Source organism: Bombina bombina, chromosome 3 (assembly GCF_027579735.1).
Source record: "Bombina bombina isolate aBomBom1 chromosome 3, aBomBom1.pri, whole genome shotgun sequence".
In the NCBI taxonomy this organism is placed as follows: domain Eukaryota; kingdom Metazoa; phylum Chordata; class Amphibia; order Anura; family Bombinatoridae; genus Bombina; species Bombina bombina.
Window position 1 is genome coordinate 762304529 of NC_069501.1, and position 13379 is coordinate 762317907.

Consider the following 13379-nt stretch of genomic DNA (forward strand, 5'->3'; position numbering starts at 1 on the left):
TAGTCCGTCGGGAAAGAAGGATGTTCCGTGTCGGCGGGATGAAGATTCAAGACCCGGCTTCGAAGATGACCTCGCCCGGATAGAAGACTTCTTCAGCACCTCTTGGAAGATGACCTCGTCCGGATGGAAGATTTCTTCAGCGCTGCTTGGAGGATCACTTCATCGGATGGAAGATTTCTTCAGTGCCCCTTGGATGATCACTTCTGCCGGTCCGGATGTCCTCTTCAGTTCCATCGCTGCTCGGCTGAGTGAAGACGACTAAAGGTAGGATGATCTTCAGGGGATTAGTGTTAGGTTATTTTAAGGGGGGTTTGGGTTAGATTAGGGGTATGTGGGTGGTGGGTTTTTAATGTTGGGGGGGTTGTATTTTTCTTTTACAGGCAAAAGAGCTGAACTCTTTGGGGCATGCCCCCACAAAAGGCCCTTTTAAGGGCTGGTAAGGTAAAAGAGCTTTGAACTTTTTTAATGTAGAATAGGGTAGGGCATTTTTTTATTTTGGGGGGTTTGTTATTTTATTAGGGGGCTTAGATTAGGTGTAAGTAGCTTAAAATTGTTGTAATATTTTTTTAAATGTTTGTAACTTATTTTTTTTATTTTTTGTAACTTAGCTTTTTTTATTTTTTGTACTTTAGTTAGTTTATGTAATTGTATTTAATGGTAGTTATTTGTAGGTAGTTTATTTAATTTATTTAATGATAGTGTAGTGTTAGGTTTAATTGTAACTTAGGTTAGGATTTATTTTACAGGTAATTTTGTATTTCTTTTAGCTAGGTAGTTATTAAATAGTTAACTATTTAATAACTATTCTAACTAGCTAAAATAAATACAAAGTTACCTGTAAAATAAATATAAATCCTAAGATAGCTACAATGTAATTATTAATTATATTGTAGCTATATTAGGGTTTATTTTATAGGTAAGTATTTCGTTTTAAATAGGATTAAAGGGATACTAAACCCAATTTTTTTCTTTCATGATTCAGATAGAGCATGAGATTTTAAGCACCTTTCTAATTTACTCCTATTATCAATTTTTCTTTGTTCTCATGCTATCTTGATTTGAAAAAGAAGTACTGTAAGCTTTAGAGCCGGACCATTTTTTGTTCAGCGCCTGGGTAGCACTTGCTGATTTGTGGCTAAATGTAACAAACCAATCAGCAAGCTCTACCAAGGTTCTGAACTAAAAATGGGCCGGTTCCTAACCTTTTATTACTGCTTTTTCAAATCAAGATAACATGAGAACAAAGAAAAATTGATAATAGGAGTAAATTAGAAAGTTGCTTAAAATTGCATGCTCTATCTGAATCATGAAAAAAAAATGTGGGATTAGTATCCCTTTAACTTAGTTAATAATAGAAATATGATTTAGATTTATTTAATTAATATTTAAGTTAGGGGGTGTTAGGGTTAGTGTTAGACTTAGGTTTAGGGGTTAATAATTTTATTACAGTGGCGGCGGTGTAGTGGGGGGCAGGAGAGGGGTTAATAAATTTATTATAGGTGGCGACGGTGTAGGGGGGCAGGATAGGGGTTAATAAATTTAATATAGGTTGCGACGGGTTCAGGGAGCGGCGGTTTAGGGGTTAAACTATTTATTTGCAGCGAGGTGCGGGATCAGCAGGATAGGGGTTAATAACTTTATTATAGAGGGCGAGGGTATAGTGGGGGCAGGATAGGGGTTACTAGGTATAATGTAGGTGGCAGCAGTGTCCGGGAGCGGCGGTTTAGGGGTTAATACATTTATAAGACTTGCGGCAGGGTCTAGGAGCGGCGGTTTAGGGGTTAGTAACTTTATTTAGTTGCGGGGGGCTCTGGGGGCGCCGGTATAGGGGTAGAACAGTGCAGTTTAGTGTGAGTGCTTAGTGACAGGCTAGCAATAAAGCTGGGAAAAAGCCGAAGAGCAGCGAGATCGGATGAGTGATAACTCTCACATTACGCTGCTCATCGCCCCGCAGATTTTTGACAGCTTTATTTGATAGCTTAGGCGTATTTTTTCAGGTCCGCGGCGGCGAAGGTAGGCGAGCGTATTGGGCCGGCGAAGGCAGGAAAGTTGACACGTTGATAACTACCCCCCCGATGCCTCACTTTCTCTATTGCATTTTATCACCGATACCCATAACCACTCAACCTCTAATGTGAACTTCAATTATATAGTTAGCATTATCTTCAAAATGATTGATTATTTGTATTTATACCTCAATTGGAAATTCAGTTCTGTATTCTGTTTTCTACATCAGTTTTTTTACTGTTTTACCACAAACTTGTTAAAGCAGTTGTTTTTTTTAGAAATAATAAAATGACAAACATAGGCATATGTCTGAAAAATAATGTACAACGTATCAACATTTAAATAATGCAATAAACGATGCTAAATGAAGCTTGTTGCACAGGAAATGTGTATGTGTAATTTAAATGGACACAAAAGTCTTAAACTATCAAGTTACAGACAGAGCATGCAAGTTTAAGAGCTTTTCTATTAAATTCTATTTTCAAATTTAGTCTATTCTCTTGGTATATTTTATAGAAATGTATATCTAAGTAGGCTTTTGAGCTGCAATGCTTTGGGAGCTAGCTGGTGATTGGTGGCTGCACTCCTTTTGTCATTGACTAATCAGGTGTGTTCAAATAGGCTCCAGTGGTGCATTGTTACTCTGAGGTTGACTTTAAAATGTGTAAGCCCTTTGTTGGAGTTGAACATGTAGTTATATGCAAGGACATTAAACTGCTGAGTCGCTTCCTGTGCCTGCAGCTGTCTTCAAAGTAATTCTCTTATTTTAACCCTTTACAATTATCAGTTAGTGAAGCTCTACATCTTCACAATGGGCGCCGCCATCTTGGAGCGTATATTTGTTATGTAACTTTTAAACTGTGCAAAAAAACTTAACAATGTAACACTTCTGCTCTTTATTATGTGAGCTAAACTGGAGTAAATGGTACAGCTATCAAAAAGCCGGTAACCGCACTGCTCCTATCACAGGAAGCAGCAATATGCAGGCTACAAGATGGCGGTGCCCAGTATAAAGTGCAGAGCTTTACCAACTGGATTCTGTAATTAATTGAAATAAGAGAACAGCTTTAAAGAGAGCTGCAGGTACAGGAGGGAAAACAATAGCAATGTGAGTAGTTACCATCCTACTGTAGTTGTACTCAGCAGTTTAATGTTCATTTTAACAGAGCATTTGCACCTTTTATGTCTACTTAAGGAGTGCTAGGCACTGATATCACTTGCAACTCTCTTCTGGGGATTGTGACATCCTTACACCTTTTTCCAATGTAAAATTTGTCTTTTTTCCCCTTATATTTTTTTACAGCCAAAGATATTAATCAATTTCTTACAAAATAAATAATTATTTTAGAGACTGCTTTTTACATTTTAATTTCTCAGTGACTGTTATAAGAATTTCCTGCATAATATATTTTTTTCTGCTAGGTCTTCTTTATTCTTTGTTAATATGCTACCTTGTATAAATTAATAATTAGTACCTTTGAATTTTCTAATGATGTCATATTGTGACAATTGTATCTGAATATGTTGTAAATATCTGTTGTTTTATTTGTATATGTACAGCATTTAAAGTTCTATTTATGTATATAGGTTTGCATTAACTTTAGAAAAAATAAACACAAAATACTGAAAGTGAAAATTTCAGCATCATCGTTGTTTTTAGAAGTTTGACTTTTTATCTAAAATTGCGTGAGTCTTCACTTACCTGTGGATGCACCAATGGCCCCAATCAACACAGAAGGAATAGCCATTACTAAACAGCCAAATGCCGCCAAGAAGGAAAGTACTTGGGCATATGTAGCAGAAGAACAGGATAGAACCCTTTGGAAATAGGCCTGCCACGGTATTCCTCCTAGAATCTGCAAATACAGATATGAAGCATTACAATAGGTGCTGGAATATGAATGACAGATACCGTGTTTATATTTGTGACACATGGTATTTTGAACTTACTGGATCCTGCACATTTGATATGTTATGACATTTTGTGACAGCAATGCAAATAAGTCTGAGAAGCATACCTGATTAGATAAAATACACAAAATATCAACAGCAGACTATAAAAACTTAATTTGCATTCAAAAATGCTGAAATTAGGCAACTTTGTAAGTTTAAACATTGTGTATTAAATGTTTTATCACACTGTAATCATAATTAAACGTCTTCTTACATTAAAATATAATTGTTACTCTTTAACATGTTAAATCATATTTAAAATAAATATAAATCTTCTTAAATTATACTATAACACATTGAAATTCAAATAAATCTGTTCTATTTTAACTAATTCCTTAATGCTTATCTTAAGGATCAATTCAGTTAATATCCATCTCTCCTATAAATTATAGCATTGATGTGCTGACCTCAGGGGAATGAAAGAGATTTTGATCAACATCATGAAACTGATCAATAACTTAAGTTAACAGTTTGATGAATGACCCAGCACCTCCCATTGCTATCTCCTTAATTAAAGTAACAACAAAAATGTAAAATGTTTTAAGAAATTTGGGACAAAAAGACCTACAGTTGATATATTTTATTATTTTATAATAAAATCATATTTTTGTGTTTTTGCTGCCTTGATATAATTCTTATTCAGTGAACGCATAAAGTATTGTGCTTCTGGTAACTAGTAATATTATATAATTTGTATTGTAATGACATTTGTAGATTAATATTATTTTTGCAGGTGTAAAGCTGTCAAAATATGGCTGCTTGTAAAATATAAAAAAATAAAGGTTAGTTTTTTATGATAAATGTAACTACCAATTACATTATTTGGCAACAAGAATTACTTACTTAGCAGACCTGGCAGAGAGAGAGATTGTGTGTGTGTGTGTGTGTGTATATGTACAAATCTCCAAATCACGAATTACAAAATCCCAGATTATTCCAGAATCCAGACTTTTTCATTAATATTAATATATACATACATACAGTTGTGTTCATAAGTTTACATACCCTGGCAGAATTTATGATTTCTTTGCCATTTTTCAGAGAATATGAATGATTACACAAAAACTTTTCTTTCACTCATGGTTAGTGTTTGGCTGAAGCCATTTATTATCAATCAACTGTGTTTACTCTTTTTAAATCATAATGACAACAGAAACTACCCAAATGACTCTGATCAAAAGTTTACATACCCTGGTGATTTTGGCCTGATAACATGCACACAAGTTGACAAAAAGGGGTTTGAATGGCTATTAAAGGTAACCATCCTCACCTGTGATCTATTTTCTTGTAATTAGTGTGTGTGTATAAAAGGTCAATGAGTTTCTGGACTCCTGACAGACCCTTGCATCTTTCATCCAGTGCTGCACTGATGATTCTGGATTCCGAGTCATGGGGAAAGCAAAAGAATTGACAAACAAAAGGGGAAGAAAAGGCGCTAAAAAGAAGCACTAGGAGTTAATGATCTAAGAAGGGGAGTGTAGTGTATGTAACAACTGGTATCTTCATACCTATTTTAACTACAAATATCATATAATATTACAGTCCTTAATAAAATCAACCAAATATATTAAAAAAGAGTGAAGAGAACTAGAGAGAAATATTTTCTAACAATTTATTATGCAAAAGATTCACAATAAAAATGCACAGTACTATATGCTCCTAAAAAAGTAAAGACATAAAAAAATAAAAAAATAAGTGGTGCAACACTGAAATAGCTTCTATTGAAACTAAGCCGGCACATAAAAAATGTCTCAATAAAATTTCACAAAACTTCAACCATTAATGTGGGTATCAGGCTGCATATGAACTTAGAGATAGTTATTTTTGCGTGGTTAAGTCCAGATTTAAATAGTTATATAGCAGCAACTATTCGTAAGTATAGTAGTCACTTTTTCCTTTTAAATTGGTGGTAGTGTTTCTTAAACTGCAAAAGTGGTAATATCCTCTTAATATAAATATAGCAATGTCTTCTTGACTTCAGCAATGCTTTATTTTGGTAAATATCAGAAGTCGCAATGTAACAGATACCAATAGTGACAATGGGGCCTATCTATCAAGCTCCAAATGGAGCTTGATGGCCCGTGTTTCTGGCGAGTCTTCAGACTCACCAGAAACACAAGTTATGGAGCAGCGGTCACAAAGACTGCTGCTCTATAACCCTGTCTGCCTGCTCTGAGCAGACGGACACACATTGCCAACAATCAACCCGATCGGAATGACTTCCGTTTGAGGGCGGAGCCAACAGGTAGCAAGCAGGTAGCTGCCGTTTGCTCCGTCATCCCAGATTATGGGAACCTGAAAAATCACCATTCAGCCGAAGTGTACCTTGCCTTGGCTCTGCTAGCCATGGGCCGGTAGTTGATCCTACAGATCTCGTTGGGAAGTCTAAGAAAATTGGCAAGTTTGGTGCTTTGTCGCTGAAGCACGCCACGCTGTACCGTCCTATCTCAGTTTTACACTCACTGGATAGCTAAGCCCACAACGCCTCAGCATTTTGGTTGTAAGTCCTAAATTCTAAACAGATGGACTTTTATTATGAGTGGTCACAATATGGAGGAAACTGCACTGTCCAGCTGTAAGGGGCTTTGAGCGGCCATCGTCCATCGTATCCAGGACAAGAGAAGGGGAGCCCGTCTGGAAAAGAGTCCTACACAGACCCGTCCCGACTGCGAGAGGCGTCTGGAACATTAACGGGGGAGTGGTAATCCTACGGCCCCCGCCTCTCCTATAGTGAGCACCTTTGCAGCACGCTACCGAACAAGGTATCGGACGGACAAGATAGAAGCGGGAAGGGGAGTCCTCCCCTGATTCGGTTTCAGGAATCACTGACCTGGTGCAGTCCCTGAGTATAGCCGCGGAGCTGGAGAAAGTGTAAGTTGTGATCCACGCTGTATGGAAACGCCGGACCTGTAGCTGCAGCCCTGTCAGAGCACCTAGAGCTCCGGGAACATCAGTGGAGCTGTGAGCACTTGGCGGAAGCATGAGTAGAAACAGGTACAGCGTGAGAGTGACGGGGAGAGGAGCAAGCCTAGAGGGCCCCCTGGGTCAGATAATATTGGAGAGGCCATTGCGGGACAATAGTCTTGATCTGTGTATACAGAAGCATACCTGCCTCAATATATTATAAATACCTTGGCCAATATAAAAGAAATATAGTAATTGGCACTCAGAGAACAAGGGCTAGAAAGATTGGACTGAAAGTTATGCTTGTCACGTCTTTTTTTTTTTTTTTTTCTTCTGGCCGTACAGTAAATTGGCAGATTTTGATTTGTGCTGATAACATTTTATTCGATATTCCATTGTGATGGAAAGAAAGTAAACTGGGCTTAATGTAAAGAGCTTGTTATACATTCAAAACAGCCGCCTTAGCTGTGAAGACCTCTATGTAACAAGATCTAGTGGCAACAGTGTTGCAAGTGGGAAAAGCTTGCTTTACAAAAGTTACAGACTGTATCACAGTAAAAACCGTATGGGAAGCAAAGATCAGAGCTATAAATTACTATAAATTACTATAGAGGCACTGCTATAGATCTGGTGGCAGTAAATAAAATCACCGACGCAGTTTAAAGAAGGATTTTTTTTTTTCTTCCTTTTTTTTTCTTTTTTTTTTTCTCTTTTTTTTTATCTGGAGGACGGTTGTTGTTTTAAGAAGATTGTATTGAAGAGGGCCACAGCTGTTCTTTAGACTTGTATGAACCTGGGTTAAAGGGAAGTATAAGGCCCCAAGGACTGTGAACTTTTTTTTCTTTTTTGTCTTTTTTTTTCTTTCTTTTTGTTTTTGCCACACTATATTGGTGTGTAGCAACCAGGACTAATTATTGTAGTTGAAGGCCGTGAGCCTGGTCTTTATTTAGGTTCTATGGTTCTATGGTCATAACTAAACTTAACTCTAAAGTGTTTGCGTCAGAAATCTCTATAAATATTGTTGTGTGCTGAGATTCATAGTCTCACAGTCAGGCAGGTAGCTATTACCCCTTTAATTAAGATTATGGTAACTGTTTTCAGGATCATTTATATTATACTACTATAGAAAGTCGAGAAGTGGCATTAAACAGACAACACATCTAGTAGTTAATTTAGATTTTCCTTACCCTGATCTGCTTTAAAGAAATTTTTTATTTTTTTTAATAAACTGATTCTTTAATCAAAAATTACATGGGGCACTTTGATAGCTCTTATCCGTAAAAAGTTTTACTGGAATTTTTTGCATTGTAGGTGTCATAACACTATTTTCTTTTTTTCTTTTCTTCGCTTTTTTGTCTCACCTCACATTTTTCACTTATTTTTTAATTTTTTAATTTTTTTTTGTTCTCCTTCTTAGGTTGTTAAGCAGTCACAGACACTATTTCACACCTTGCCCCTTTTTTTTTTTTTTTTTCTCTTCCCTCTTTTTTGCACTCTGTCAGCTGGCCCGTGGGGCTGACAGTGAATAAGATACACATTTCTTTTTTGTTTTTACATTCGCTGATATATTCACATTGCACTGTGGTGAATGGAGAGGTATATCTCCCATCAGAAGGGTACCTCACCTATAATGCCGCCTAAACATAAAGACAAAAGAAGTAACACTAAACACACAGAGCTGCCTCAGGACATATCCCAAGAAGCAGGGATGGTAAACTTTACTTGTAATGATATGTCAGAATTTGCAGCAGAGATGGCCAAAATAATGGCCCCCCATCTAGAAGCAGTTAAGCAGGAAATCAAAGTTGAGATAACCAATCTTACAGAGGAGATTAGGCAATACACTGCTAAACTGGAGGAGGTGGAGACAAGGGTGTCGGATTTGGAGGATAGAGTAAACACCATGGTACCTGCAGTAAATACTCAGGATAAGACCATAGCACAATTACAGAACCGTATAGAGGACTTAGAGGATAGATCGAGGCGAAATAATTTGAGAGTGATTGGTCTACCTGAATCGCCCGAATATCAAGATCTATTACAATTTGTCTCGGTAACCCTCCCTCAGGCACTTTTTCTTCCTCCTCCTCCTACACCGTTCCTGATTGAGAGAGCGCACAGAATTGGGCCGCTCAGAGAAAATAGTACAATCTCTAAACCAAGGCCTATAATTTTTAAGTTTGTTAATTACCAGGACAAGATATTATTTTTGACCCATTATAGAAAACTCAATGTATTAAATATTAATTCTCATAGAATCTGGTTATTCCAAGATTTCTCCACCGAGACCAGGGCTAAGAGAAAGGAAATGGCCCCTTTTTTAGATAAAATCTTGAAAGCTGAATGTAACGTTAGATTGGTATATCCTGCCAAACTTTTAATTAATAAGGCAGGAACCTCCTATGTATTAAATAATAGTGAGGAAGCTATGTCGCTATGTAAAAAGATGGATATCCAGTGATTAGGATTAGGAGCCCTACTATTATGTTAATTAATAACATATAGAATGGCGTTTATTGCTTATGTTTTAAATGGTAAAATATTTATGTTTTCCCCTTTTTTTTTTTTTTTTTCCTTTCTTTCTCTTCCCTTTGTCCGCCTCCCCCTCCCCCTTCCCCCAATGAGTGCTTTTTTTAGGTGGGTGCACCTGTATGCTTTTATAACTGTTATATGTAGAGTGGGGCGACTAATTAATTCTTTCCTTCGGGGTCTATGTTAGAACTGTTATACACAGAATGGGACGACGGTCAAATCTTTCCTATGGGGTCTATATTAGATTTGTTATATACAGAATGGGACGATTTTTAAATATTTTCTTTGGGGGCTATGCTAGATACTTTTAAGTTAGTGTCTTGGAATGTAGGGGGTATAAATTCCCCAATAAAGAGGAAAAGCATAATTAAACATTTGGCTAAACTTAAACCAAATATAGCTTTCCTCCAGGAGACACACCTAAAGGAAACAGAATCAGTGAAACTATAGACAAATTGGGTAGGAGAGGTTATCGCGGCACCATTTAAATCTTGTAAAAGAGGCGTTGCTATCCTTTTTAACAAAAATTTGAAATACAAAACAGAATCTATTATAAAAGACCAAGAGGGGCGGTTTTTAATTGTAGAAATCACTATTAATAAAACCCGGTTTGTGTTATGTAATATATATGGACCGAATAAAGTAGATAAAGTATTTTGGGATAAGATGGTAATACAGTTACATAAATTCGTAGGGCAACAGTTGATAATTGCGGGAGATTTCAATCTTGTAGCAGACCCTATTTTAGATAGAGATAATAAGGCATATATTTTTCCACGGGACAGAAAGACTCGCATACTTCAAAAGTTCTGCTCTCAGTTGGGGTTGGTGGACATCTGGCGTCTGCAAAACCCAGATTTAAGGTCTTTTACATGTCTTTCCAAAGGATATCATTCTTTATCAAGGATAGATTATTTTCTGGTTTCAGATAAAATGTCAGGTTTAGAGTGGAAAGCGGATATCAGTGATATAACAATTTCAGATCATGCAGTAATCACATTATCACTTAATGCACCGCTCAGGCGAAGGGCCACCAACCAAACCATTTTTTTCCCCAAGTATCTTATGAATGACACAAAATTTCAGAATTGGCTGATTAACCAATGGCAAGAATATGAGTCTTTAAATGGAGCTTTTAAAGAGAAACCGGAGATATATTGGGAAGCAGCTAAAGCCGTAATTAGAGGCAAGATTAAGGCATATTTATGCAGGCGTAATAAGAAGGTGAAACAATTAGAGATGCAGGCGAATAATCGGGTAAAAAATGCGTATGCGGCCTACTTATGTGAGCATTCTAATGAGAAATGGCGCAAGTACATAGACGCTAAAGCAGCACAAGACATTCTTATTCAGCAAAAGACAGCTTTAGAACTACAAAGACAAAAGGCTCTATATGGTGGCTTTGCCGGGAGATCTGCCAAATTCTTGGCTAAATTAACCAAAGTAACCAATCGTAATGTAGTGGCGGCTATTAGAACTAAGACAGATAGATTCCCAGGTAATTCAGATATTATTAAAACTTTCCATCAGTATTTTAGTGAATTATATAAAGCAGAGGTATATGACACAGGAAGGCAGCAACAATTTTGGGATAAGATTAAGACCCCAAAGATATCATTGGAGATTCTTGCAGAAATTAATAAACCAATTAATGAACAAGAGATCTATGCTGCAATTAAAGTAGCTAAAACAAATAAGGCAGCAGGTCCGGATTGCCTCCCCATTGAATTTTATAGGATACTACAGACACAAATTGTTCCAACCCTTATGAAATTATTTAATTATTACTTTATTGAAAATAATAAATGTTCACCATACTTTGCGGCCGCAATAATTTCTTTAATCCCCCAAAAAAATAAAGATCCAGAGATTCCAGCATCTTATAGGCCAATATCAGTCCTAAATTCGGACTATAAACTTTTGACTTCAATTGTAGCTGAAAGATTAAAACCTCACTTAGGTACAATAATTCACAAAAATCAAGCTGGTTTTATGACGGGCAGGAATCCCACTAAAAATTTACGCAAGGTTACAACATTGCTTGATTTTTTCTGGAATAAATTTAGGTTATCAAGACAGAAAGGCAACCCAGATCTAGCGCTATTAACGATCGACGCAGAGAAGGCGTTTGATCGCATCTCCTGGAAACATCTTTTCTTTTCACTAGAGCAATTTGGATTGGTTGGTCATATATTGGAGTTTACACGCACAATATATAGTTCCCCAATCTCATCTTTATTAATCAACAGCGAGATTTCTCAACGTCTTTTGTTACAGCGTGGCACACGCCAAGGTTGCCCCCTCTCGCCATTGCTGTTTAATATATCTTTAGAGCCGTTTGCGATTTTACTCCGTCAGCAACTAGACGGGATTCGTGTCGGAGATCAGAAACTTGTATTAATGTACATAATGTTGTGTCTGAGTAATATCGCGCAAAGTCTATCTCTATTATTAAAGTCAACTGATCTTTTTGGTTCAATCTCGGGATATAAAATTAATCTTGCAAAGTCTGAGTTGTTATGGATCAATAAAGTTCATCAAGACATTAATCATCCGTTTTTAGAAACATCTCAAATCATGTATCTTGGTATCAAACTAAGTGCGAATCCAGAGGAATGGTACAGACTTAATTTTACTAAGTTTTTCCGGGAATGTAGGGTAAGGATGGAAGATTGGAAAAACTTACCTATTTCTTTATCAGCGAGAGTTACCCTTATAAAAACCATCTTGTTCCCTAAGGTATTTTGTCTTATTCAAAATATTCCGATCCCGATTAAGAAGACAGATATAAACAATTACAATAAGGCATGTTCAAATTTTCTATGGAAAGGTGCAAGAACCCGCATCTCGGCTATACAGCTCTTGTGTAATAAGGATGCGGCCGGTCTGTCTCTCCCGAATTTATATTATTATAGTTTAGCTGCTCGCGTCAAGGTTGCAGTTGACTGGTTAACTGAACAAGACCAGGTTGCAGCAGTTTCTTGGGAAACTGATTTAGTGAAGCCGTTCCGACTGGAAGCTATTTTACACTGCCCAATGACGGCCCTTCCCTCTGCGCTTTTTTCACTTATAACATTTAGAAACATTATTGTCGCGTGGCAAAGGTTCTGCGTCCTTTCAGAATGTTTGCCTTATGTATCCAAGTACCTACCTATAACAGGGAACCCAAACTTCGTCCCGGGACTTTCAACAGAGGTATTCAGACTATGGTCCCTAAAAGGACTGATATATGTTGCACAAATGGTTAAATCAGACTCCTCATTTTTATCTTTTGCCGAATTAAGACAGCAATTCGGTCTCTCAAATAAAGAGTTTTATGCATATTTGCAGTTAAGGCATTTTATACTGGAGCTCAGGCAAAAATATGGAAGGGAGTGGACTTTTCTGTTTCAACCCCAAATTAATAATTTTCAAAGGGGCCTTTACTCGATAGCTCCGTTTTATGGCTATCTTAACCTGAAACCCTCTATTGATCAAAGGGAATATATTGTAGCAAAATGGACTAGATTTGTGCCTGAAGTAAATGAACAAACTATAATAAATACATTTAAAATTATAAATAAAAGCTGGGTGCTGACATCATGGAGAGAGTCACAGATCAAGATATTTTTTATGTCTTATGTGACTCCCGCTAGATTGTCTAGTTGGTACAAGGTATTGAGTCTATGTCCTAAGGGTTTTGCGGTTAAAGTAGACCTTATGCACTGTTTTTGGGCCTGCCCAAAGATCAATCAATTCTGGTTGAAAGTAGCATATTGGATTCGATCATCTCTTAATTTAGATTACCATATACACACGATAGATGTACTTTTCTTGGTGCAGTCGCAAGTAACCAGCAGGAACACTAAGTTAATCAACATGGTAATATTACTGGGACGTATTATGATATTGAAAGCCTGGAAATCCAAAAATGCTCAGAATTTGAAAGAACTCAAGAATGTTTTGACAATGCAACTTATGCATAAACTTACAAAACCCGACAG

General features: G+C 36.9%; 1 protein-coding gene across 1 annotated transcript in view; it reads right to left on the reverse strand.

Annotated features, from left to right (window-relative positions):
- Positions 1-13379, reverse strand: part of SLC5A7 (solute carrier family 5 member 7) — a 128090-nt gene that overhangs the window by 38306 nt on the left and 76405 nt on the right. Inside the window, exon 6 of the mRNA XM_053704883.1 lies at positions 3710-3863. Within this exon, the coding sequence (XP_053560858.1) occupies positions 3710-3863 (154 nt within the window). The remainder of the gene's footprint in view (positions 1-3709; positions 3864-13379) is intronic.